Source organism: Chinchilla lanigera, unplaced genomic scaffold, assembly GCF_000276665.1.
Source record: "Chinchilla lanigera isolate Chin_1 unplaced genomic scaffold, ChiLan1.0 scaffold00029, whole genome shotgun sequence".
Taxonomy (NCBI): domain Eukaryota; kingdom Metazoa; phylum Chordata; class Mammalia; order Rodentia; family Chinchillidae; genus Chinchilla; species Chinchilla lanigera.
In genome coordinates this window covers 3,052,368-3,080,205 of record NW_004955430.1, presented here as the reverse complement: position 1 = coordinate 3,080,205, position 27,838 = coordinate 3,052,368, and the positions used below count along the sequence as shown (strand labels likewise).

Below are 27,838 nucleotides of genomic sequence, written 5' to 3'. Positions count from 1 at the left end.
ACCCAGCCAAACCCATGGGTACTTCTGTGCAGACCTCAGAAGACCACCACAGCACAGGACAGGGAGTCATGTGAGAGAGAAGGTGCTATGCCCATATCTTCCCTGACGCTGACTTCCCTAGAGCTGACAGTTGGCAGAATCAGCTTTTGTTAGCGCATGAGTGGTCCACAGTGTCCCCTAGTGGTGATAGTGGTGATAGTTGCCTGGTGATGGCCCGATTTAACTACTTTGTGGCCGTTTTCTTCTCACTGTAGAAAATTTACTCTGGCATCTGCTCCAGGTTCAGTGATACCTGCAGGTAGCACACTTTGAGTGGATTCGGACCTGCTCCTAGTGGTTAGAGGAAAGGTTCCGTAATCCATTTTGGCTTAGCAAACTTTTCAAAGCACAGGTATTCTAGGATTAAAAGTCTACCACCTACACTGAAGTTCAGGATCCTGGGACGCTGTGTGAGGGACTCCCAGAGGGACCTGAAGGAGATGGCCATCCCACCTGTCCGTTTTGTGATCATCTCTCTGGCTTGGAGGATGCCTGTCTCTCATAGGTTGACCTTTACCCTGCATGGGTGTTTACTTCCTTCTTACCCACTTTGCTTTTAAGAAGTAGGCGGTCTGATGCCCCTTGGGAGACTCAGAAGAGCCATATCCGAAGTTTTGTTTTATCCTTTCCTTGTCGCACCAATTCTGAGTGGTTTGCCTTAACTGGGAAGGCTGAATTTCTTTTGAAATACATAAGCATACTTTATATACTTTATGTGAAGGGCATTAAGGTGTGGGGTACATGGAACAATTTGTTCTGTAGCTTGGCATGTTTCAGATGCTTAAAAAAATTCTTTTTGTAGTGCTAGGGATCAAACCCAGGGAATCATACATGATAGACAAGCATTCTACCAACCAGGCTACTCCCCAGACCTTCAGGCTTTTTTTTTTTTTAAAGTAAAACAATAAGCTATATGTATTAGATATAGCCAGTGTACTGTCTGGACCTCCAGTAGGGTAGCAGCAATTCCTTTTTTTTTTTAAGTTCATAGCAGCTTTATGCACAATAGCTCCAAACTGGAAATAGCCCATGACTAGCAATTCTTTAGGCGTCTCTGTATGGGAATCTTGGATGTGTCCATTACAGACTTTGTCTTCATGTTTAGTGATTTTTTTCAGTTAGCTTTTCATTAGTAGAACAAATACCTACAGATTAATGGATAAATGGTATTATTGGATTAGTGGTATTTATACACAATGGAATATTACTGTGCTATAAAGGATAAATTTAAGTCACTTGTAGGAAAATGGGTAGGACTTGAAACTATAATGTTAAGTGAAATAAATCAGACACACAAGCTAAAATATCACATGGTTTCTCTTATATGAGAAATCTGAAGTATAAAGAGCAAAATAAAAGATAGATAATAGGAAACAGGGAGATAGATCTTTTGCAAAAGGGAAGACCAAGAGATAGAAGGAGGGGAGAGAGAAAAGAGGAGAAGGGGAGATATTATTATTATTATTATTATTATTATTTTTGGTACTGGGAATCAAACTCAGGACCTTGAGCTTGCCAGGTAGGTGCTTGTGCTGCTGAGCTGGTTCCCTGGCCCCCAAGAATGGGTTATAAAAGAGTTAAGATGTGTTATGCACATGTGCCAACTCCCCACAATGAATGTAATCATAATGTACTGCACACATGTACTAATAAAAATGAAAATAAATACCTGAGATAATCAACTTACAAAGAGCAAAGATTTGCTTTGGCTTATAGTCTTGGAGGTTTCAGTTTGGGGCCTGTAGTGAGGCAGTACATCATCACAGAAGCCTGCAGCAGAGCAGAGCAGCTTACCTTCATGGCCAGGAGGCAAGAGAGAGAGAGAGGAAGCAGCTGGAATCCCACAGTTCCCTTCAGGCGCAAACCCCCAGTGACCAAAAGCCCTCCCCCCTCCCGGCCCATCTCTGAGAGCTTCTGCCACCTCCCAGGTCAGCAGCTAAGGACCAGCCATTCACCACGCGGCCTTTGAGGAACGCTGAAGATCCAAACAACAGCAGTGATGTAAACTCTGCTCGTATCTGTGGGTCCCTTCTGTGTGCCTTAGCATTGCATGATTCCGTGGGGACTTTGCAGGTCGGGGTTTGGGGACTAGAATAAATTTGTCTCTCTGGTAGTATTTTATTCTTATCCTTGAAATGCCTGAAATTTTTTGTTTTTTGTTTTCTCTTCTAGGCTTTTGTAAATTGGAAAGAGGCTAAACTGACTTGGAGTTTTTTCAAACAGTCTTTCTTGAAACAAATTTTGACAGAAGGTAAGTGAAAGGTCTCTCTGATCAATCAGGAGATCATAGTAGAAGCAAAGGAATTTCACAGGACTGCTGATGACCTGGATCCATCCACGTCTGGTGCTGTCTTTTCAAAGGACCTTCCAATGTTTTGCTTGTTTTTATTTTTAGATAGGGAAACCAACATTTACTTAGTTTTATGCTTTAAGTCGTCTAATTTAAATCTCACCACAGCCTTATAAAAAGCATTGTCACCCTTTATTCTGGATGAAGGAACTGAAAGTTCGTGAGGTTATGGGACTTCTTTAGGGGCTACTATAGTGAGGAACAGTTTAATTAGAATCTAAGACTGTGTTAGCTTTCTGTTAATGTGACAAAATACCAGAGAGAACCAACTTGAGAGGGTGCAACGCTTATGTGGCTCATGATTTCAGAGGCTTCAGGCCATTGTCATTGACCCTGTTGCTTTGAAGTGGGCAGCCCAGTGTTGCATGTGGTTGCGAAGCAGGGAGGGGCAGGGAGGGGTGAGAGTTCCACTGTCTCCTTCAAGGGACTGTCCCCAGGGACCTAAATTTGGTTCTGTTATGCCCTGGCTTCTAAAGGTTCTACCACCTCCAGTGGGACCATGGGTTGGGACCAAGCCTACCACACATGGGCTGGGGGAACTTCATATTCAAACTATAAGAAAATTCTAACTGTAAAACACCATGTTATATCATTTTAATAAATTTATTATGAAAAAATCAAATTATAGAAAATAAACCATGCAATAATCTTATCCTATCCTAAATTTTATTCTTTTTTCAACTTTATTAAGAACTAGGTTAAAAAAAAAAAAAACACTTGGGAATTAGGTTTAAAAAAAAACCACTTGGGAGGCTGAGCCAGGAGGGTTGCTGCAAGTTTGAGGCCAGCTTGAACTGTAGAGTGAGACTGTCTCAAAAAGACCAAAAAAAAGAACCATGGTTTCTTCCTTTATTTATTTAGTAGTGCTGGGATTGAACCCATGGCCTTCACACTGAGCTGTATTCCCTGTTTGTTTGTTTTTTGAGACAGAGTCTTGCTATGTAGTTTAGGCTGGTCCTGAACTCACTATATACCCCAGGCTGGCCTGAACTCACAGCAATCTTCCTGCCTCGGCCTCCCAAGTGCTGAGATTGCAGATGTGTGTACCACACCCAGCCCATGCTTTTTACTTTTAAAAAAAATTTTAAATTTTGAGATAGAGTCTTACTAAGTTACTAAATTGCCCAGTCTAGGCTCAAACTTGGAATACTCCTGCATCAGCCCTCCAGAGTACTGAGATTACACACATGCACTGCCACGCCAGATATTAGTTTATTGTCTTAAGCAACAAGACGGTCTGGTATGATAGTTTGGTCAGACTCCTGACTTCCTGCCTCGTGTAGCAACAACAGAGCTTCTGATGCAGAGAACCAGCAAGGAGCAGAAAGTACATCTAGTTTTTATATGTGTGTGTATTTATTTATTTGTACCCAGCATAAGTTCAAAGAGTGAGATTTGGAACAGTGAGGAGCAGCTACAGGTGATAGTTTCTTTCTGCATACAGATCTCATGTCCATTTGTTTATGTAGCTGTTACTGAACATATTTCTTAATTTTTTCAAAACTACATTTTAATTATAAAAGTAACATAATGCCATTACAAAAATTCCAAAAACTAGAAGTTTCCTATAATTCTAGCATCCTCATACACCTGCCCATATTGTTTCTTGTTACCCCTCCCCCATGTTTACTTTTTGTTAACTAGTCCTCCAAAGGGTAGCAATGCCCGGTCTGCCTCACCTGCCCGTCTGTGAGCCGAAGAGATGACCAAGAGGTATCTGAATGCTCCTTGAGCCTCGAGACTGCATACTGCTAGCCTGAACTTATAACTCTGCTGGTACAAAAGTAAAACTGTTAAGGGATTTACGGGTTAAAAGCCATTTAAGAGCTGAGTGAAGGTGGTGAGCTGTAAGCTCCTGGAAGGCAGGAAGTGTGCTGTTCACCACTGTCTCCTTGCCAGGCCTGGCACATGATAAGTATTCAGCAGGTATTTATTGATCGAGTGAGAAAAGCAACAACACCAGAAGATAACTGTAGTAAAGTCGTGTATTTGATAGTGTGCCTTGTTGTTAGAATAGGAAAATTAACGGAGAGAGTTCTGGAAAGGTTGTTATGCACTTGTTTTCCTCCCAAAGTTTTAAGTACTATTTTAATGAGTTTGAGAGGATAGGTCCACTCCAAATGATGGTCCTCCGTTGGTTGTCTGCATTGCCATGGCTAGATACGTGTTTGCAACAGCAGGTTTAAGTTAGCTGTATGTTTAGCTTCCTGATCTTGGCCTGAGTGCAGTGCTGAGTGCTTGCTTCACAGTTGGGCCATCATAGCCTGGTTGCCTGCCTGGCAGAGGGCTATTAGGAACTTCTCAGGGCACCTCCCTTCATGGCTGTGAAGTAAAGAAGTAGCCTGACTGGGACTCCCAGATTCTTTTTATTTTTAAAAACTACACCTCTAAGAAAACTTTAGCGTGCTTATAATTCCTCCCAGCACTTCGTAGACTGAGGCAAGAGAATCGCCACAATATGGAGGCAGCCTAGGCTACACAGCAAGACACTGTATCAAAAAAAGAAAGGAAGTTAGGGGAAAAAAAGTTGAAATTGTTTTCAGTAATAGCAAAAGAAGTATGTGCTCTTTCCTTCTGCCCCCACATTTCCTGCACACGTGGTGCCAGGTGATGAGAATAGAGCTGAGTAAGTAACGTGGTCCAAGGAGTGCGTTCTCTCCACAGAGCTGCAGATGTTGTGTGGTTAACTATTGTATGACTTGTGGGGCCACACCTAACTCAGTCACCAGAAATCCCTTGAGTGCCCCTTCATTTCCTGGAGCTCTGCTAGAAAACCAGAGAGATATAGAGGTGACAGTGAGGGGTCTCCGCCCTCAGGAAACTTCCAGAATGTGAGAAGGAGAGGCCTATTCTGCCAGAAGACAGGAAGGGCACTGCAGAGAAAGCATTATAGGTGGCAAGAATGGCATAGCTAGGCCCAGCCTGACTCAGAGCAGCTGGAGGATGACCTCTGGTAGGTAAGGTATAAGAGGAAGACCAAGGGGTAAAGTTAGTAAAGGGAGCCAAAAAGTTGGCTTGGGAGCCAGGTGTGATACATGCCTATAATCCCAGCCCTCTGGGAGGCTGAGGCAGGAAGATCACAAGTTTGAGCCCAGCCTAGATAATTTAAGACTTAGTAAGGCCTTGTCTCAAAATAAAAACTATAAAAGGTCTGACATGTCGCTCATTATGAATGCCCTGTACTCAGTCCCCAGTACTATAAAACAAACAAACAAAAACCTAAAAAACATAGTCAGTGTATAAAAGTCTTAAAATGCAAAGTAAAAGACCTTGGACTTTCTGGTTTTTGGTGTTTTTTTTTGTTTTGTTTTGTTTTTTTTTTGATCTTTTTGAGACCGTCTCGCTATGCAGTTCAGGCTGGCTTTGAGCTCACTTTGTAGCCCAGGCTAGCCTTGAACTCGCAACGATCCTCCTGCCTCAGCCTCCTGAGTGCTGGGATTACAGGCGTGTGCCACCACACCTGGCCTTGGACTTTGTGAAAGCACTGATGGTGTAAAAACAGAGATTGACCTACAGCTATTACAGTTGTCCTTCCATGTGCTGGAGGATTGATTCTTAGATGACCTCCCACCCCATCCTGGATACTAGAACTCAAGGATACTCAAGACCCTTGTGTAAGGTGGTATAGTATTTGCATATAAGCTAGGTACTTCCTTCTGTACACTTTAAATTATCTCTAGACTACTTATAATACCTAATGCATTATAGGTGAAATGTGAGTCAATGTTCTACTATATTGTTTAGTATGCTATTGTTGTACTGTATACTATAGTGCATAACGATAAAGAAAAAATGTACATGTTCAGTTTAGATGCATTTTGTTTTTTCGTGGTACTAGAGAATGCACCCAGGGCTTTCACACTGAGCTACATCCCTAGACCTTTCTTAGTTTTTATTTTGAGACATGGTCTCTGTAAAGCACTAAGTTGCCAGCTGGGCTCGGAGTTGGCCATCCTCCTGTCTCAGCTTCCCAGAGTGCTGGTATTACAGATGTGTGCCACCACACCTGGCTTTTTTTTTTTTTTTTTTTTAATATTTTTGATCTGCAGTTGGTTGAATCCTTGGATGCATAACCTCCAGATATGAAGACCTATCATATTTATAAAAGCTGGAGCTGTTGGCCATGAGGGTGGATCAGCGAAGCACAGAGATTCAGGCCTGGGAGGACTAGCACAGGTCCCTACCACACACACTTGTAGGAGGCAAGATCAGAGAGGGGAGCGCCTTGAGAGAAGATGGAAACCTAGCCTCTTGATGTTTTCCTTTTTCTAGGAGGTGAGGATTTGACCTGGAGGCTGTGGGCATTATTTAGTACTCTTATCTCTGCAGTGATCAGTGCTTTTCACTCCTGAACAAGAAATCACAAAAGCCAGGGGTGGGGGTGGAGGTAGGGGCTGAGGCACCCAGGGGCCCAGGCTGTGTGTTCACCTTGAAGGATTAGACTGTCTTCGATTTCAGTGATGAAAATCTCTCAATTTTTTATATTTACTGTTTAATATAATCTCAAAATAATGGAAATAAAAATAGAAAAAATCAAGTTTGCAACTGGCCCTCCAGAGCACTGTCCACCTTAGAGGAAATAGAGGTGAGCTTGTGCCCACACTCATGGACGTTTCCCTTCCTAGTTTACACTCTAGTTTTCTGACCTCCTTAAGACTTGGGACAATCATTTTCATTACTGGCATTTTAGTAATATCCCCCCAAATTTTAATGTATTAGACCAGTGTTATTAGTTGTTGGTTTTTAATTTAACTGGCTTAGAGATTTGCTATTAATAAAGCCCTCAGCACTTTCCAAATTATTATTATAGTATTTGAAGTCAGCATTAGGACAAGTAATGTTTCTTTATGTGATTTTTCTTTTTTATTTTTTTGTGATTTTTTTTTTTCTTTTTTGAGAGTATTTGTTAACAGGAAAAGTTGATATATGATAAGAGAAAAGGAAACAAGAAATTGGTCTGCATTTAAAAGCTAATTATTTTGCTTTCCATTTATTATAGGTGAACGATATGTGATGACATTTTTTAACATATTAAATTTTGGCGACCAGGGTAAGATAAAATTTTGTAATGTTTTAATTAAAGGTGAACGCTGTTAATAGATGTTTCTTTATATTTACCTCTGTAGTTTGATATATTTAATGAAAGATGAATCTGAAAATTATACAAAGTGCAGATTGTACAAAAGGAATCCTAAAGATTGTAAATTGTAGGCCTTTGTAAATATATACAGTAAGCAGATTGTGTTCTCTCAGGTGAGTTGATTGGTAATGTTTTTATTGGGAATTCCCTGCCTTTTCCCCTGCTTCCTGCAGGGATCATCTTCAGGGTTAGAGGGATGCTAAGAGCGAATAAAAGGGAGCTCACCAGCATAGTCACAAAGGTCTCTCTCAATTTTTTATATTTACTGTTTAATATAATCTCAAAATCATGGAAATAAAAATAGAAAAAATCAAGTTTGCATTAATGAACTTTATTTTTAAAAGTACTAGTGACACAGGCATCTTGTATCTTGATTATATCAATGTCAGGATCCTGGTTATGATATTGTACTATAGTTTTTTTTGGTTTTTGTTTTGTTTGGTTTTGTCTTTTTGAGACAGGGTTTTGCTATGTAGTACAGGCTAGCTTTGAGCTCACTTTATAACTCAGGCTGACCTTGAACTCTCAGCAGTCCTCCTGCCTCAGCCCCTTGAGTGCTGGGATTATAGGTGTGCACCACCACACCTGGCCATACTATAGTTTTTGCAAGATGTTTTCAATTAAGAAAGTTGGGTAAAAGGTACATGGACTTTCTATTATTTCTTCAGTTGTATATAAATTCTCAGTTATCTCAAGATTTTTTTAAAAGCTCAATAAACATTAAATTAGAGAAATTTTAACAGTACTGTGAAAATTAAAATAGAAAAACTAATATGATTGTTGCGTTTTCCTTTTTGTTTTGTAGGTGTATATGATATAGTCAATAATCTTGGGTCCCTTGTAGCCAGGTTAATTTTCCAGCCAATAGAGGAAAGTTTTTATTTATTCTTTGCTAAAGTGCTGGAAAGGGAAAAGGACGTCACACTTCAGAAGCAGGTAGTCTTGGTTCTTGTGTCATCCTCTCTAAAACGCACCTTCACCTGGTTGCACAACAAACAGAAATGAAACAATTTGTTTCCCTTCTGTTCCATATGAAATTTTCTTTTGGATTTCATTCTTCTATCACATTCTGACTAATGGCAGGACCCAGAGCTCATTTCTCTTTCATGGCCTTAGGTCTTTCCCCCGGCTGTCCCTTTTGTCTCACACCTCTCTTCCCTTTGTGACCTTGCTCTTGATCCAGCCCTCTCAGAACCCTCTGGCAGCACAGACACCCTCTCACGGCCTGGTCACAGGTATAAGAACGGGGCAGCCTCTCCCATCCCCAGACTCCCAACTGAATGATGCCAACTTAGGCTGTGGGGAAGAAAGGATGTGATCACTGGGCTTCACCCACCACGTCAGTTCAAGCGTTTTTCAAATTGTGCCATGCTCGGGGCCACATTCTGGCCCTGAGAATCTATATGCTCTGGTCAAAGGAGAAGAGGCTTCACCCCATGAGTATTTACCTATAGAAACGTTTACTTTTTTGAAAACAAAGGTATCTGACACTTCAGAATTAAAAGCAAGATAGGTCTATTTCTTACATGTATTAGAAAATATTTTGCAAAATATAGTTTATGAATAGTATTTCAAAATGAGCTAATCTGATTTAGGAATATTTCCCTAAGTGTACAATGACAGTAATATCAGACTTTTGAGACATTTGTGAGGAAGAGCACAGCTGGCTAGCCTAGGTGAAAAGTTACTGTCCATTTAAGAATAAATATCAGAGGGAAAAGTGTTTCCTAAGCAATAGTTGAAATAATTCATCCTAAGTGAGTTGGAAACTAAACTTCCCTCTTCCCACCTAAGGAGCCACAATTACCTTTTTTCTTTCGTTTGTTAATTGTCACAAAAACAAAGATGGGCTGAAGAAAAGCAGCCAGGCCCTCACTCAGTTGGGTGAGGTGTAAAACAGTGCAGGGACAAGGCCAGAGGTGAGTGTTCTTCAGCTCACCCACTTCCTTCCCTCTCTCCTGGCCCAGGAGGACATCGCTGTCGCCGCTGCAGTTTTGGAGTCTCTGCTCAAGCTGGCCCTGCTGGCCGGGCTCACCATCACTGTTTTTGGCTTTGCCTATTCTCAGCTGGCTCTGGATATCTATGGAGGGGCCATGCTTAGCTCGGGATCAGGTATGCACTAGAATTTTGTCAGATTTGTTCTCATTTATGAATAGAAATAGAGTCTCATGAAACTCATGAATTTGTGCACACACCGTTGACATGTGGGTCCACGTAGAGAATTCTTGGATAACTGGGGTTGTGGGAGTGTCCATCCCTATGTGTCAGATGCACACTGAGGGTGTGCCCCGGGCCTTGCACTAGGACAGTCCATTTCCCAGCCTCACCTAGAGTAATTGTCGTGAGCCTTCCCTGCCACTGACTTTCCTCTCAGACTTCAAGTGTGTTTTGCCAAGCACTTGCCCGTGCTTTTTCTGGACGAGGGAGGAAGGCAGAGAGCAGGCTCTAATGAACCTCTGCTTGGTACTAACCACATCTGATGATAGTAAATGCCACATAAATCTCATGGCCTGGTGCATAAAAGCCTCTGAAGGAGAACCCAGAGCGATTTGCAGAGAATAAAATTGATCTTGGCAAATAAAATGGTATATTTAATCCACTGACTCTTAGTGTTTGAAGGAGAAAAATATTGAATGTGTCTAACACTGAAATACGTCATGCCTAGGCCACCAAGAGTCTCACAGCACTTGCTAGTCCTTGAGGGCTTCACCAGTTTCAACATGTCCTGGGCTGTAGGCCAGCAGTCCATTTGCAGGGTTTCTGCTTGGGCTTAGCTAAGATGTTTTTAATTCCTCATATCACTAGACAAACACCTGGAAGGCTTTCTGCCTCCCTTCTCAATATAAAGGCTTCATCCAATACCCTTTTACAAGTTCACAGCGTGTTTTAATTGCCACTATAATGGGGAATCAAACCTCAGTGTTAGGCAAAAAAAAAAGAAAAAGGAAGAAAAAAGAGCCAAATTTCTACTCTATAGCAAAGGTCATTAACTTTGGAGAAACCTGCTGTGGAGCCAGTGAAGTGGTTTGCAGCTCCCTGGGGCTGTGTGTGAGAAGTACATCACCGTCGGCCACTGCAGGGAAGCCTCATTAGGAAGCCATTAGCAAATTTATGTACAGAGATTGGGGACTCAGTAGTGTCAGAGCAGCTCTGCCCCTTTAGAAAGCAGTTACCAGGCAACAACCGTTACTGTAACATAGTTACAGGGTAGTGCCAAGGAGGGGTGTCCCATCACGTTCACCTGGTAATCACCATAGTTACAGGGTATTGCCAAGGAGGGGTGTCCCGTCACGTTCACCTGGTAATCACCATAGTTACAGGGTAGTGCCAAGGAGGGATGTCCCGTCACGTTCACCTGGTAATCACGGAAGGAGATATAAACAGACTCCTGTCATGTGTTGTCCTTGCATTTGAGTGAGGTGCTGGTGTACTTCTGAACATTGATAATAGATTTATCAACTAAAAGGGTAGAGTTGGTTAAGTTCTAAGGCAACATGTCTGCGTCATTAGTAATTTTAGATTCAAAAAGGAGCTCTCCACATCTCTTCTTCAGAGAAAGCACAGCCTTGAGAATGATTCTGGTTTCTCGTTCTCTTAAAAGCACATGTGAGCTGGGCATGCTGGTATATATCTATAATCCTAGCACTTGAGAGGCTGAGGTCATAGAATCATTGTAAGTTTGAGGCCAGCCTGGGCTACACAGCAAGACTTGTCTAAAAAAACAAAAACCAAAGCCATGTGGTTTAGTACAGACAGTGGCTCTTCAGAACCATTGTCCTTTTTGCCTGGCCCAAGGGCCCCCCAGTACCACTGCAACAGGGTCTTCTAGCATTTGAATCCAAGTGGTCGTTGCTGCTCACTTTGACCAGACTTCCACTCTGTAAACCCACAGGGAACCTGCTGGCTCTCCCTGGCCACACCACCCTGCCTGTCCTTGCTCACTCCCGTCTTACTGGACTAGTGCTGTGCATCCAGATGTCTTTACTGTGCCACAAAATAGTAACACTGCTGCTCTCTCTAACCCAACCCAACAATCTTTCTGGATCATTTAAATAATTCGCACAACTAGCCGTTGTTCAGAAAGACGTCCTAGATTAAACAAAAGAGTAGCAACTGTCTATGCTCAGCCCCATAACTTTATTTATTTACTTACTCATGTAAGAACTGGGGGTTGAACCCCAGGGCCTTAGCAATGCGAAGCAGACCCTAGCACTGAGCTGTACTCCAAGCTCCAGCCCTATCACTTCGGTTTTGAAAGTGCAACTTACACTATTGTCCCCAGTTGCCCTAAGTTATGCATTTGTCTTTGTTTTCACCTTTGAAGTAGGCTTACCTGTGATCAGTACTGGTCATCTCCAAATGCTAGAGAGTAGACAGGACTTTGTGTAGGGTTGTGGTTTTGTTCTGCATTATTTGGGGTTCACACTGTATGTAACTAGAGGCTTCATAAATACTCTGGAAGCTTTTTTGAGAAATCTTTCTCATACTTAACTCTTCCATTCTTTCTGTTGTTTTGGGGTTTTTTTGAGACAGGGTCTCGTTAAATAGTTCAGGGTAGCCTTGAATTTGTTATGTAGCCTAGACTGGCCTCAAACTTACGGCAATCCTCATGCCTCAGCCTCCTGAGTGCTAGGTGTATAGGCATGCACCACTATGAAACTTTTATATTCTTAAAAGAAAAAAAACAGGCTGGATGTGGTGGTGCATGCCTATAGTCCCAGCATGCAGAAGACTGAGGCAGGAAGATTTGAAGCCAGTCTGGAATACATAGTGAGTTCAAGGCCAGCCTGAGCTACATAGCAAGACTCTGTCTCAATAAACAAAAACAAACAAACAGTCCCCCCCCCCAAAAAAAAAAAACAAAAAACAAATATTCACTGAACTTTTGCAAGATTTATCTTTTAGGCACTTATTATTACTCCTTTCCTTTCCTTTTAAAAATCTTTTTTTCTTCACCATTCCTTTATATTACTCTCCTACCCTAGGGCTGCCATGACAAAGCACCCTAGACAGAGTCTTTATTCTCTTTCTAGGAGGTGCTGGAGATTGAACCTAGACCTCATGCTTGCAAAGCAGGTGCTCGCCTCTGAGTACCTTTAAATAACAGGAATGTATCATCTCCCAGTCTGGAAGCTAAAAACCCCAAATCCAGGTGTCAGCAGAGCTACAAGCTCTCTGATGCTTCTAGGGGAGGCTCTTTCCTCGCCTCTGCTGGCTGTGGTGTGTGCCAGCAGTGTTTGGCATTCCTCAGCTCATACCTGTGTCACTCCAGCCACATGACCATGTTTCCCATGGGTGTTTTCCCTTTGTCTTCCTTCGGTACATTTGTGTGTCTGCCACATTTCCCGTCTTTATAAGGACACCCGTCATTGAGCTAGGACTTATCCTAATGATCTCATCTTACTAGAATATTTCCATGAAGACCAGTTTCCAAATAAGGTCATATTCTGAAGTACTGAGGGTTAGAACTTCAACATATCTTTTTGATAGGAAACAATTCAACCCACAGTTTGAGAGTCCATCCTTGAATTCCCCAAGTTGGCTCTAAGCCTTTTTACTTGAGTCATTGCTTCATGCCAGGGTTTGTATTTCCATGACTCTGAGCACACTATTCACCCCGACAGGCCCCCACAGACCATGAGCATCTTGTTACCAGGTGAGACAGATCCCATGTCTCTCTGCTTCTGCCGGAGAGAGGAGGACAGGGAGAAGCAGGAGGCACACAGCACAGCCTTGCACCGCGCAGGGGCAGAGTCTGCTCCCTGCCTTCTCCCCTGGACTCGCTGCTGAAACTGGAGCAGGAGCCAGGCTGCCTTCTTCAGGGGCTCCAGCGAAGAAATGCAACACTCTGTGATAAAACACGGGATGGAGAGAGGACCATGGGAAACAGCTTCTGTTGGGCATCAGGGCTCCCCTGTTACGTCCCTTTTGTAATTTTCTGAATTCTATATAGAGTCCCAGCAGTACACAGATCTTTCATATTAAACAACTTTCATAAAACCCGAATGCGTCCCAAATTCTGAGACTGCAGAACTTGAGTCTCCCCCCGACACACACTTTTCTTTCTGTGGTTTTTCTTTATTGAGGTATAATTTACCTAAAGTAAAATGTTGCTCTCTAAGAGTATAGTTTGATAAGTTTTGACAGTTGTGTATGCCCGTGGAACCACCGTCCAGAGGTGGTTATAGAAACGTTTCCATTACCCCAGAAAGTTCTCCAGGACCCTTTCCAGTCCACTGCCCCCTACCTCACAGGCAATCACTGTTGTGATTTCTTTTCTTTTTTTCTTTTTTTTTTCTTTTTGTTGGACCAGGAATGGAGCTCAGGACCTTGTGCTTGCCAGACAGGTGCTGTGCCCCTGAGCTATATCCCAGCCCACTGTTTTGATTTCTATAATAAATGAGTCTGTCTGTTTGTCTGTTTCCCTCCCTCTCTCCCTTCTCTTCCTCCTTTCCCTCCTGTTGCATTTTCTTTCTCTCTTTTTCTTTATTCTGTGCTAGGGATCACACACAGGGCCTAGTATAAGCTCTCTACGCTTAGCTACATCCCCAGTTCTAGTATTACTTCTTTTAAAAAGAATGTCTGACAAATGAAATCATATGTATGTATGCTTTTGTATTGGGCTTCTTTCCTTCAATATAAAATTTCTGATATTCATTCATGTATTAATCAGTAGTTTTTTTCTTTTATTGCTGAGAAATATTTCTTTGTATGGACTGCCCGTAGTTTATCCTTTCTTCTCTTGTTGGCTAATTTGGCTCTGATGTCTAAAATCACTACAAATGGTTTTGTTTTGTTTTGTTTGAGACAGAGTTTCACCATGTAGCCCAGGCTGGCCTCACACTTGCAGTGATCTTCCTGCCTCAGCCTCCAGAGTGCTGAATTAGGCATGAGCCACCATGCCTGACACAAATGCTTTTGCACAAGTGTTTTTGTGAAGATGTATACTCATTTCTGTTGGGTATGTAATGGGTGGAACTTTTGGGTCATAGGTGGAATGTGTATTTTATTAGAAAGTGCTTGTCCATCTTTTGATAACAATCCTCATAAAGGAGGGGATCAGTTCCATTGTCAAGGCTCCTATTCTCTGGTCTATAGATTTTTTAAAAAATAGAATAGAGCAATCCTTTTTTTTTTTTTTTTTTTTTTTTTGAGACAGAGTCTCACTGTGTAGTGCAGGCTGGCTTTGAACTCATGTAGCCCAGGGTGGCCTCAAACTCACGGCAATCCTTCTGCCTCAGCCTCCTGAGTGCTGGGATTACAGGTGTGCCACACCTGGCTCCCTTTATTTTTATACACTTTGACAAAGAGGTTTTTGGTAAACAGTCTTTGCAGTGGAAAACAGCATAAAAATCAGCATTCAGCCATCAGTACCTGTTCTGCTCAGGGAATAGTTTCTCCTATGCCTAAGGGATAAGATGGAGGAGTACACTTCCCTTCCTTTGTTAGTTTATCTTGCTGCTGCTTTAAAAAAAATTTTTTTTTAATTGTGGCAGTACGGATTGAACCCAGGCCCTTTGCACTGAACTACATCTCCTGCCCTTTTTTTATTTTTTATTTATAGGGTCTTGCCAAATTTTCAACTTAGCCTAAACTGCAGTCCTCCTGCCTTATCACACTTCTTCTCTGTTTATTTTTTTTTTTTTTTCCTGCCTTTTTGACACAGGGTTTCACTATGCGGTTCAGGCTGGCTTTGAACTCACTGTGTAGTCCAAGCTGGCCTTGAACTCGCAATGATCCCCCTGCCTCAGCCTCCTGAGTGCTGGGATTACAAGCATGAGCCACTACACCTGGTCTCATGCTGTTTCTTGACAGCACTCGTGCATTTCATTGTTTGAAATTCTATGAAATCCTCAAATTCTGTTTTGTACTATTTCTCTCTGCAGATACTACCAATTTCATGTGCATATTTTATTCATTCTTTTAAAAAACTATAGCATTGAGAAAGAGTCTTTTGCTTTTTCAAATCAGTACATGTTTGTAGTACATACTGATTATATTCATTGTGGGGAACTGGTACACGTTGTCTTAGTGGTTTTTCCCATTGCAAAATCTTAGTCCTTTTACATTGCTGGGACAAAATACCCAACCTGCACAAGTTAAAGGAGAAAAAGTTTATTTTAGTTTACAGTTCGTAGAGGTTTCAGTCCACAGTTGGCTGGCTCCAAGGCAAGGTGGCATGGTAGAGGGGCATGGCAAAGGAGAAACAGTCCGTGACAGGGCTGGCAGAAAGCAGCAGCCTTCCTTCTGCGTTCCCTTTTATTCCATCCAGGTTAAAGCTTATTGGATGGATGGCCCACAGTGAGCCTTCCCACTATTCATGCCCAGAACTGTGCTAAACCAATCAGTGGGCTAATCCAGTTATCACACACCCATAGTCCAAGTTCACACCCCCTAGATCCAGCCACCTCCGAAAAGCCCCACCTATGAGCACATGAGGTTTTGAGGGAACAGCTAGATACAAACTATTACACACATAGATGACATTTCTCGATTCCCCTGAGAAGGAGTCTTGTAAGGCTGTGTAGCACTTTGGACTGTCATGTTGGTTCTCTCTGTGTTAATGCCCATTCTTTTCTGCACATCACAGAAAGGCCTGACGTCCCACCACAGTGCCCTTGTCTCCTCTCTGGCTGCCGCTGCAGGAGCATTGGCTCTCTGGTCAGCAGACCTTTCCAGAGCTTATTAGCTATCTATCTAGTTGTTTTGGAAGAAAGTACCATTATGGGCTGTGGCTCTCACTGCACATTGTGACTGTTCCATCTCAGTAGTTTCGGGCTGGTACTGGACGCTGGGTTTTTCTGAAGGCCTTTTCTTCAGGACCTGCTTGGCTGAGATGCTCATAACATACAGAGGTGCTAGTGTCTTTGAGCGCTCTGATTCATAGGCCTGTTCATGCTGGTTTAAGTGAGCAGATAAGTTTGCTGCCCAAATAAGCTTTTAGTTGTTCAGCAAGAGGTCTGAACATTTATTCACAGCTGTCCTTTTGGTTTTAGCAGATTATTTTAGTCAGTGCTATGGAATCCTGAGAGTCCTCTACTGGACACATAGTCTGCTTGTTGATACCAGCAGGTCCTGTGACCTGGTTCTGGTGTTCTGTGAGCCTCAGTCAAGCTGAGAGTGTGTATGGGTCTCCTGTTTGGCCTCTGGAGTCTTGGTGGATTGTTTCCTTGTAGGTCCTGTTTTGCTGCGTACCTATTGTCTCTATGTCCTCCTGCTTGCCATCAACGGAGTATCGGAGTGTTTCGTGTTTGCTGCCATGAGTAAAGAGGAGGTTGACAGGTGGGTAACCTGAAAGGTACACATTTAATCTTGGCCTTTGGCCAAAATGAACTAACCACCAATCTGTTTTCTTTTCGTTCTAAATTTACCGATGACTCTCAAGCAATTCTAGCAGATCCTTCTCTGAGATCTCCATTGCCCTGGCATGGTTCAGTCAGTGCCTCCCACGGCAGGGCTGGGCAGACAACAAGTTCTGTCTGCTTCCCTTTGTGAGGGAGAAATACCCTCACTGAAGAGTCATGCTTGTCCACATATGTGAGCCAGGCACACACAACAAGCCAGACCCCCATTTCTCCATCTCCTTACTCAGCCAGATAGATAGGTAGGTACGTAGGTAGGTAGGTAGGTAGGTAGGTAGGTAGATAGATAGATACACAGACAAGGTTTTTATCTCTGATAGTTAGATCTATAGCTATGGAGTTTGAGTCTACTTCTCTTCCCCTTATAGATGAAAAAGTCTTAACTTTGAAGATACTGTTTTTATTTGAAAGTTGCCTCTCACATTGATTTATTTATTTTTCCTCCTGTGGTTCTAGAGATTGAACCCAGAGCCTCATGCATACTAGGCAAGAACTGTTCTACTGAGCTACATTCCTAGCCCTTTTATAAAATTTTATTTTATGACAAGGTCTTGCTAAACTGCCCAGGCTGGCTTCAAACTCCAAACCCTCCTACCTCAGCCTCCCATGACAGTGAATAGTTTTTGTTTGTTTTTGAGACAAGGTCTTGCTATGTAAATCAGGCTGGCCTCTTAGACTCACTGTGTAGTTCACACTGATCCCAGACTTGCAGTGATCATCCTGCCTCAGCTTCCCAAGTGCTGGGATTATAGACCTGTGCCACCATACCCAGCACACTGAATAATTTTAAAATATAATTTATAACATGTTAAGTGAAGCCCTGTGGCATAATGGAAAAATCCCAGACTAGGAGTCTACCACTTTGAAGGGAATTTTATTATAGTAGCCCTACTGTGGAGGGGGTGAGTCAGCACTAAATCTATTTACAGTATTTAAAAAAAACAACTTGTGACCAAATCATGAAGGAATATGAGCAGTGGCTGGTTGATTTCTTTCCTTTTATACCACATTTAACCAAAAGAAACCATTCTTAAGTTTGTTGTATTGGAATTTTGACAGTATATGGACAACTGTTTTCATGGTATTAAGAAACAGAAAAAGCAAGGGCTGGAGCACGTTCTAATGCAGCTCGCGTGTGAGGTAACTCCTTCCCCTCCGAGTAAAAGTGCCTCCAAGCATGTGACTTCAGACATACAAAGCACAGCAGTCCCATTCTGTCTGGCCCCTGCCCCAGCATCCTGCCCTGGTCTGAACACTCTTCATCTCAGGCCCTAAACTAAAAGCCATCAGGGCTGGGGATATAGCTCAGTGGCATAAGCGCCTGCGTGGCAAGCACAAGGTCCTGAGTTCAATCTCCAGTGCCACAAAAAATAAATAAATAAATAAATAAAGCCATCAGAATTTTAGCAGTGGAACTGGGTAGCTTATTAAATTTTACAGTAAATTATAATGGCTTCACAGCAAACCATGATAAAATACATTAATACAAAAAAAAATACATTAATACAAAAACGGACTTTTACCTAACCAACTTCAGGTTAACCATTGTTTTTCTGAATAAAAGCAGAGTATTTGGTTAGTTGCAAGATACTAATATCTCTCCTGATTAATGGACTTTTCACTGTACAGAAGAAATACTTGCTTTTTTGTTAAACATACCTCCTTTTCTTTATTTTTTTTCCTTTTCTTTAATTTGACAAATAGTTTTGAGTATTTGCTCCCTAACGAGCATTGCCTTAAGTTTTAAGAATATAGCTGTGAGCAAGACAGGTGAGATCCCTGTTCTCTGGAGCTAACGAGGCAGGAGGCAGATAGCAAACTAGTAAATGAAGAAGAAAATACATAGCTGGGCATGGTGACACATGCCTATAATTGCAGCTGCCTGGGAGCTGAGGAAGAAGGGGCATAATTTCAAGGCCAGTTCAGGGAACTTAGTGAGACCCTGTCTCAAAATAAAAAAATAGAAAGGACCAGGGAGGTAGCTCAGTAATTCAGTCCCCAGTATTGCAAAGCAAAAGGAGGAGGAGGAGAAAGAAGAGGAGGATAGGAGGGAGTGGGGATGGTGCAAAGGAGAAGGGGAGGGAAAGGAAGAGAAGAAATGAGGGTGTGCTGCTCTGAGAAATAAAACGGTTGTGTAATGGGTGGCTGGGCCCTCTCGAGTGGTTAAGCTAGGCGCCCTCTCTTATGCAGTGGCATTTAAACTGAGGCCTGGATGACCAACAAGATGGTCAACGATGGGCCAGGGCTTTCCAGGTAGAGGGGTCAGAAACGCCAGTGCCCAAGATTAATAGCTTCTTTGTCCAGTTTGTTGGACCTTGAGTGCCTTTGACATGGACGCTCTAACTGTGGAAGAATGGCTGATCTTATGTTAGAACGTTAGGTCAGTGCCACCCTTTTCATGGCTGCAGAGGCTGTGTTGTGCAGTTATGCCTTGATGTATTCAACTAGCTCCTACTGGGGAGCGCTCGGGTTGGCACTGCAGTTGATGCCCATGACCACCTATCTTTTGGCAAGCCTAATTTTAAGACCAGTTTCCTCTGGGAACCATGAAGGAATAAATAATTGTAAATAATTTTACTGTTTTTGATTTTGTTTTGCAATAGAGGGAATTGAACCCAGGGCTTCATGCATGCTAGACAAGTCCTCTACCACTAAGCTACATCCTCAGCCCATTTTTGTTTTATTTTGAGACAGAGCTCACTAAGTTGCTCAGACTGTCCTTGAACTTACGATCCTCCTGACTTAGCTTCCTGAGTAGCTATGCCACCATGCCACCTGGCTTACTTTACTGGTTATGTTAGCCAAACCTCATAGAGTAGTCATTGTTACTGATAAATAATTTTGCTTTGTAATTGCATCTTTAAAATTCTTATCTTTTTCTGCAGTAGATTATGGCTTTATGGCTATAGATTTCTTAGTTTGGTAAAAGTTCAGCAGCTGCCAGAGCCTTTTGTAGTGAAAGATTGGAGGCTTCTCATTGTCAACTGCTTCCAGCCAGCCATGCCACAGAGTCTGCACTGCCAAATGCATTCCGCTTTTGTTAGCATAAATTAACTGATTGATTGATTGATTTACTGATTGATTGATTTTTGCTTTTTGAGACAGGATCTCACTCTGTAGTACTGGTATTAAACACACTATGGCTGATCTCACTCAGGCTGGTCTTAAATGCACTATGAGGCCCAGGCTGGCCTCAAACTCACAGTGATCTTCCTGCCTCAGCCTCCTGAGTACTGGGATTACAGGCCTGTACCACCATGCCCGGCTGGTTTAATTTATTACTGGGATTTTACTTGGATTTGAATGAACATAAATGAATGTTTATAAATCTATGGCTTTTTTTTTTTTAAATAAGGAGCAGAAGAGAAATTGAAGGGAGGGGAAGGGAATGGGAAAAAAAAGAATCAAGTTATATCATGTACAGGTACAAATTCCCTAGGATGAGAATGTACCAGTAAACTTAATTTTAAAAATCATAAAAGAAAATCTATAGTTTAAACTCTTAAGGATTGGTATAGTAGATCCTTTTGAGATAGTTTTTGTTTCTTTTTTAAAAATTAGATTTATTGGTACATTTTAGATATGCATAATGATCACATTTGTCAGGCAATTTGTACCTGTACACGATATAACTTGTTTTTATTTCCCCCTTCCTTTACCCTCCCTTCAACCCCTCTTCCCTTCCACATTTTCGAAAGCTTTATTTCCTTCTTTTCTCATTTATTTTTCCTTTTCCTTTCTTTCCTTTCCCCTTACCCTTTCCCTTGTTCCCCTCCCCATTTGAACAGTTTCTTTCTATTTCACAACACCTATTATACATTTTGGTCCTTATTTACACTTTTGGTTTCTCATACCACAGAAAAAATGCAGTATTTACACATGTGTATCCAATTCATTTCACTTAAGAGTATGGACTCAAGGTGCATCCATTTTCCTAGAAATGTCTCGATGGTATCCTTCTTTATGGCAGAGTAGTACTCCATTGTACACACACACACACACACACACACACACACACACACACACACCTTTTTTATCTATTCCTTGGTTGATGGGCATTTGGGTTGTCTCCAAGATTTGACTATTACAAACTGTGTGGCTGTAAACATAGATGTGCATATATTGCTGTGGTATGATGCATTTAATTCTTTTGGGAAGATACTCAGGAAGGGAATGGTTGGGTCAAATGGAACCTCTAATTCTAGTTTTTTGAGGAGCCTCCACACTGATTTTCACAGTGGTTGCACCAGTCTACACTTCCACCAGCAGTGTAAAAGGGTTCCTTTTTCCCCCAGCCCCACCAGTGTTTGTTATTGGTTGATTTCTTGATTCTTTCTTGGGTGAGATGGAGTCTCAGTGTTGTTTTAATTTGCACTGAGTTAGTTTCTTATAAAGTGACAAATTACCAAAAAAGTGATAAAAGTATATAAAAAAAAGACAGATAACAGGTGGATTTGGTCTTGAATCCCTATAATCCTAGTTCTCGTAAGGCTGAGGCAGGAAGATCTCAGTAAGTTCAAGGCCAGTCTAAACTGTATAGCAAGACCCTATCTAAAAGTTTTTTTTTAATTATAAAAAGTAGAATAACTAAAAGGTAAGATTACATGTCTCTGCTTCTCTTTTGAGAAACAGATTAAACTGTTGTTCTCTGGTATATCCCACCTTCAGTGACTTGTTATGAAGTGGCCATCCACTGATAGTAGTCAGTGACAAAACTTCCATTATGAAAGTGCAGGTTCTTGTACTTCTATTACTCATGCAAAGAGATTCTATACTTAGAAGCATATAAAATTTGCTCTCCTGATGAAATCACACTTCCCTTGTTAGAGTATTTTATTTACCATAATATAATATATGGTAATATAGAGTTATAGATACATAGTTTTATACACACGTGCGTGTGTATATGAGGTGCAGCACTCTCATGCGCTTTTGTTTGTTTTGTTACTGGAAATTGAACTCGGGACCTTGTGCTTGCCAGGCAGAAGCTTGTGCCGCTGAGCTATACCCCTGGCCCACGCTCATGCACTTTTGTTTGTTTGTTTTGGTACCAGAAATCAAACTCAGGACCTTGCATTTGCCAGGCAGCCATATCACAGTGGCTTGTGCCCCTGAACTATATTCCTGGCCCACTCTCATGTACTTTGATAAAGCATGTACCTTGTGCTTGGTCAGCCCAGACCTACAGTGGGCACTCATGGGTCACAAGTCACAGTAGCTTTCTTACCACTCTTCATATACAGGCCTGTGCGGTAACCTCCAGTGGACACACTTTGGAGACTTAAAAGATTTGGTTCCCTGAACAGCTATATATTTATAGAATGTCTGCTATGAGTTAAGGCCAAACCATACACTGAGGAATTTGGCTCATGACCATACCATAGCCTCTTGGAGGACTATGGCAATTATTTTATGGTTGCTGTCACTGAGTTCCTTTGTTTGCAGAAGACTGAAGATGACTAAGTGATATCCTATGTCTTGAAATCAGACATGAAATGAGTAGTATAGTCACTTAGCTCCAGAATACCAAGTACCCTAGATATATAATGTGGAGAAAGGGTATGTAAGAGTCTGGAACAGAGGGGATCCAGGCTTTACTCCCTGTTCGTATTTCATCCTGGATGCTGGTCACTCATTTTGAGTGAGGCCCATTGTCCAAGATTATGGGAGTGCTACACTTCTCAAGGGAAGCAGTATGAGGGGCCAGGAGGTGGGTTGGAGTGTTGACTCACTGCTTAGGCAAGTTCCTCTCCCCCTCTATTGATTCCTTGTCTGTTAAACAAATCCAAGCTTCATAGGACGGGGGCCACGTATGTTCCTTTATGAGTGTGTGCTCAGCATTCCTCACATGGCCTGTTGCAGAGTTAGTGGTATCTGGTAGTTTGTTCAGAAATGGCTCACCAATGAAACGTTTTCAAGGTTCTTCTTGCTTCAAACAAAGAATTGGATGGGACAAGTAAAAAATGGTACCAAAAGTTTATTTGAAAAGTGAGGGGTCAAGGGGTAAGGAAAAAACTGCCTCTACAGAGCAACTTGGGCTGAACAAGAAAAAAAAGGACAAAAGAGCAAAAATGAATATCTGAGAGAAGTCACAAAAGTGGGCTCCTTGTGGCATTTTTGTCTTTGTATGTAGGATGCACCTCTAGGAACCTGCAAGTAGTTCTGGGAACTGTCTGATGCTGTCCTGGGATCTCATGGTTGACAGGTCCCACATATTTTCCCCAGCGAGCTTTGCCACCTTACCTCCTATATCATTAGCATCTAATATATAATTGTTACCCAGGTCACAGTCCAATACTTAGGCTGAACAGAATTTTTGTGTGTTTTGATTATGAAGTGTCACTTAAATAATCAACTACTATCCTTGATCTTGAGTTCATTTCCTTACTCTTCTGTTCAAGGATGAAGGTGACATTGACATTTCCATGTTATCTATCTAGCATTCAGTATTTGAAAACCTGGGTTATATGAATGCAGCTGGATTTATGGGAGCTGAGAGGTTCTTTCTGTGAGTCAATGTTCATGGCCCCTTTTTTGTAGCAGCCTGTCATAGGACAAGGTACCCACTGCCCTGCTTTGCTTGTCTCCTCTGCAGGTACAATTTCACGATGCTGGCACTGTCATCCTCGTTCCTGGTGTTGTCCTATCTCCTGACCCATTGGTGTGGCAGCGTGGGCTTCATCTTGGCCAATTGCTTTAACATGGGCATTCGGATCACGAAGAGCCTTTGCTTCATCCACCGCTACTACCGAGGGAGCCCCCACAGGCCCCTGGCCGGCCTGCGCCTGTCACCTGTCCTCCTTGGAGTATTCGCCCTCACTGGTACAATCACTGGAATTTCTGAGGTGAGACTCTGCAGCCTTCACACCACACGATTCTGCAGTCGCTCCACTGTCCCTCCCTCTAGGTTTCCCCTTTCTCCCCTGTCTGAGCCAGCTGGACAAGTCTTTGCCCCCTCTAATCCCTCCAGGCCTCTAGAGCAGCACTTTATAATAGATGTCACAAAGGATATTCCCAGTGGGGAGAGAGTAGATAGACCCACAGCCTGGCTGGCCTTTTGTGTGACTTGGAAGCTGGAATGATAGCCACCTTCCCTGGCTTGTCCCAGAGGAAAGGGGGACAGACCGAGGAGGCAGGCAGTGACAGTGCTTTCTCTCCTCAGGTGTTCCTCTGCTGTGAGCAAGGCTGGCCTGCCCGGCTGGCACACATTGCTGTGGGCGCCTTGTGCTTGGGGGTGACCCTGGGTACAGCATTCCTCACAGAGACCAAGCTCATCCACTTCCTGAGGACTCAGCTGGGTGTGTCCAGACTTGCTGACAAAATGACATGACTATGGAGATGCTTCGGCACCTGGACCAATTGGGGCAGTTCTCGGGCAGAACACATTGGTGTGCAAAAGCCCAGGTGAGGGGTCCGCATTGGAATTATTCCCCAGTAGGTGAGAGCATGGATGAAACGCTGACTGTCCATTTGAAGGAGGAGTTACATTTTTAAGTGAAGAACAAAAAGCCCTTTTAAAATAAATATTTTTTTTCATTATTTTAAAAAATTCTACATTTTTCCTTTTTATGAATGAACTAATTCTTGTTGGATGTGATTGAACTTGGATCTATGTGCTCCAACAAACTGTATCACAGATGTTAATAATTGGGGCTGGGGATTTAGCTCAGCGGCAAAAGCGCCTGCCTGGCAAGTGCAAGGTCATGAGTTCGGTTCCCAGTACCGGAGAAAAACAAAAACAAAACAAAAAAAAAAATAGATGTTAATAATTATATGGCTAAGAAAAATAAATAATAAATTATCTGGCCAAGGAAAAGAGGTATAGCCGTTTACCCTTCACAGGAATATTTAGTTTCTTCAATAAAAGAAGGAAGGAGTCAGACACTGTAGTGTACACACTGTAATCCCAGCACTGAGAGAAGCTGAGGCAGGAGGACCGTAAATTTGAGTTAGTACCTGGCACCTTAGCAAGTCTCCAAATGAAAAATAAAAAAGGGCAGAGGATGTAGCTCAGCGTGCACTGTGCAGGAACAGAGTGTGGCCCAGGAATGTGCCTTCCTCTGTCAGTGCTGTGTTCTGCATTAGAGAAGAAAACAATAGTGAGAAACGCAGGAAATGTGGATTCGAAGCTTTTCGGATCGCTTGTCCAGAGTGAGGGAGGGAGAATCTTAGCTGTCATGGTCACATTATATCACCTTGGCCAGCTCGTGCCTTCCGCAGCACAGGCCTTCAGGATTGGGTGAGTGGAGGGAGGGGGAAGCTGGCTAAGGACTCTCGGTCTGGCCAGCTGGAAAAGGGGACTTGGAAGGAAACTAACCCAGTGTAAGCTACTCTGCCCCTGAAGGGAATGCCGCATGGCAGCTTTCTGTAATTTCACAGATGGAAATTGATGGCTAAATGAAAAATGTCTCTTTTTATCCTCAGAATAAAACAGTAAGATAGGGTAAATTCCATATGGCAAGTATCACTAGTCAAGCCCTTCTCACTGACTAGTTATTTCTAAGGTCTAGCCCCAGAAGAATGGCAGACCTGTGGATATGGGCCTCCAGACTAGCACATGAGCCCAGGCTCCTTGCACCCTATGGGTGAGTGTCTCAAGCATTATTCTGGGCTTTTCTTTTCCTCGTGAATGTAATAATCCTTTTTAGACATGATTGTCCTTTGGACCTACATGCACAAACTATGTCTTAGCTATAAACAGTAATCCACTGATCCAGCACATCCAAATCTCCCTTGTTTCCCTCCAGAGAAAGGACCAGTGAGAGAAATTGGTATTGTGAGCTAAAATGCAGGCACTTAAACCCACATGCTTGGAGCCAGTACCAAGAGACGGAGGATCAAGCCCCACCAACTCACCAAGACTGGTGCCTAGTCACCCCGATATTTATATAGGGGAAAGAAACTCCCAACCTGCTAGATGTCCGGTACAAGTTTGTGTTCTCTAAAATCAAAGAATGAATTTTAGGAACAGAGGAAGTTCAGAGCAGAATATATTTTTGGGGGGAAAGAAAGCTGCTGTCCAAGAGAGACAGAAGGGATTCCAAGTGGGTTGCCAAGGACCCTGCCTTTTCTAGGGATTTTTATAGAGCAAATCCACAGCGTGAGGTGGGAAGAATGGGAAATCACAAGGTGGGCATGAGGTGGGATAAACTATGGTCAGCCAGTAAGATTATGAGTATAATTGCTCAGGTAAAATTGATTCAATCAGGATCAAACGGAGACACAAGTTACGTAGCAAGCGGGCATGAATTCAGAACAAGGGCTTTTCTTGTAGCGGGCTGGGTTAGTGGCTCTTCCTGGCTTTCTCAAGGTGATAGAGACCTATTTAGAATAGGCATGTTTACCCTGGGGAAGTATGTGAGTGCATTTGTTTTATCTTTTGTCCTGAGGTCTGGCCCACAGCAGGTGCCTGGCTCTCGCACAGCTGTAAGGTATCCCGTGTTCTGCAATGGCTCCTTTGAGGGCCTAGCCCTATCTGACTGCCTATAATATTCTGTCTAATTTAGTTGCCTATAACAATATGATTTTATCTATTCCTCTTCTGAACTGAGGGAGAGTAGCCAAATGCAGTGTCCTGAGCCATCTGAGGCACTCCAAAAGCATGGCTTTGATCGTGTCTTTGTAGAGCAGAGTCAGGCTATCTCAGAAAAGCAGAATGGCCCAAGGGTATAGAAATGGACCTTCAGACCTCCTCAAGCTCCTTCTCTTCTGCTGCTGACCATCCCTGTCTTCCCTCCCCCAGGGTGCCCCCATCCCACTCCATATGCACTAGACCCCAACCTCAAAGCATGACCCTCCAAATCACTCGGATTGTAGGTTAAGGAACATAGGTTCCCAGGACCCTCTCCTCACCTTCAGTATGGGGGAGGGGCCCTCGGGGGTCAGCTTTTGTGGTCAGCTGACAATAATGCTGCCAACTTGGCACGGCTCATCATCCTCCTTACTGACGGGCCCAGGACCAGGCAGGCCCATGTCCCTGGGATCTGTGCTCTGTTCCAGGCGTGAGCAGCCTGTGATTTCAGAAGGCTTTGGGAGCAGGACCACAGGTTCCTGCTCTCCAGGAGAGAGAAGCTGTGTCCGATGGCGTGGCTCGTTCTCTCTCTCCTTGCCATGCCACCCACCAGGTGCTGCTCTTGGGGTTTGCTTCTCTTGAACCATGGCTAGCTGGGACCTCTGCCCAGCACCCTTCCCGTATCCTGCTTCCCTGTTTCTCGGACAGGTAATGCCGTGGCCATGTGTTTTCCCATTGCTAGCACCTGCCTCCCAGATTGGCAGTGCTTTAGCCACAGCTCCTCAGTTCTCTGTCCCTGGCTGCGTCCCTGAACCCATGGCCTGTGGTACTTATCCTTGCTGCTTCCACCAGGAGCCGCAGGGCACTTGCATGCGTGTGGGCCAGGCTGTCTCACTTCATGCCAGAAAGATTCTGGGGGCAATCACACTTCTGGGTTCAAGGACCATTGAAAGTATAGTGAGACTACTTCTCCATGGAAACAACCCTGTAAGGCACATCCTTTTGTTGTTATTTGTTTGTTTGTTTATTTTGGTTTATTTCAGACAGGTTCTCACTATAGTTCAGGCTGACCTTGGACTCACTATGCAGGTCAGGCTGACCTTGAGTTTGTGGCAATCTTTCTACCTCAGCCTTCTGAGTGCTGGGATTATAGGTGAGACATCTCACCATGCTTGGCAGCACATAGCTTTATGAAAGGAAGAAGCCTTTGGTGGCAGCAGTAAGAGTGTTGCTAACTTTCTGCGCTCCTCTGGCCGCATGTAAGCATCAGTCACTTCGGACTTGACCTGGGCTCCCTCCGCGAGGGGCATTCTGTGCTGCGTTATGCTCACTTGCAACAACTCTCCGTTCTAGGGGCTGGGGATTTAGCTCAGCGGCAAAGCGCCTGCCTGGCAAGCGCAAGGTCGTGAGTTCGGTTCCCGGTACCGGAGAAAAAA

The 27,838-nt window shown here is 43.1% G+C and overlaps 1 protein-coding gene across 1 annotated transcript in view; it reads left to right on the top strand.

The window, feature by feature from the left end:
* The window catches only part of Rft1 (RFT1 homolog), a 40,736-nt gene extending 16,296 nt beyond the window's left edge, over positions 1 to 24,440 (top strand). The window contains exons 7-13 of the mRNA XM_005387364.2: positions 2,212 to 2,290; positions 7,389 to 7,439; positions 8,335 to 8,465; positions 9,497 to 9,641; positions 16,706 to 16,811; positions 23,487 to 23,736; positions 24,054 to 24,440. Coding sequence (XP_005387421.1) covers positions 2,212 to 2,290; positions 7,389 to 7,439; positions 8,335 to 8,465; positions 9,497 to 9,641; positions 16,706 to 16,811; positions 23,487 to 23,736; positions 24,054 to 24,221 — 930 coding nt within the window. The 3' untranslated portion in view covers positions 24,222 to 24,440. The remainder of the gene's footprint in view (positions 1 to 2,211; positions 2,291 to 7,388; positions 7,440 to 8,334; positions 8,466 to 9,496; positions 9,642 to 16,705; positions 16,812 to 23,486; positions 23,737 to 24,053) is intronic.
* The last annotated feature ends 3,398 nt before the right edge of the window (positions 24,441 to 27,838 follow it).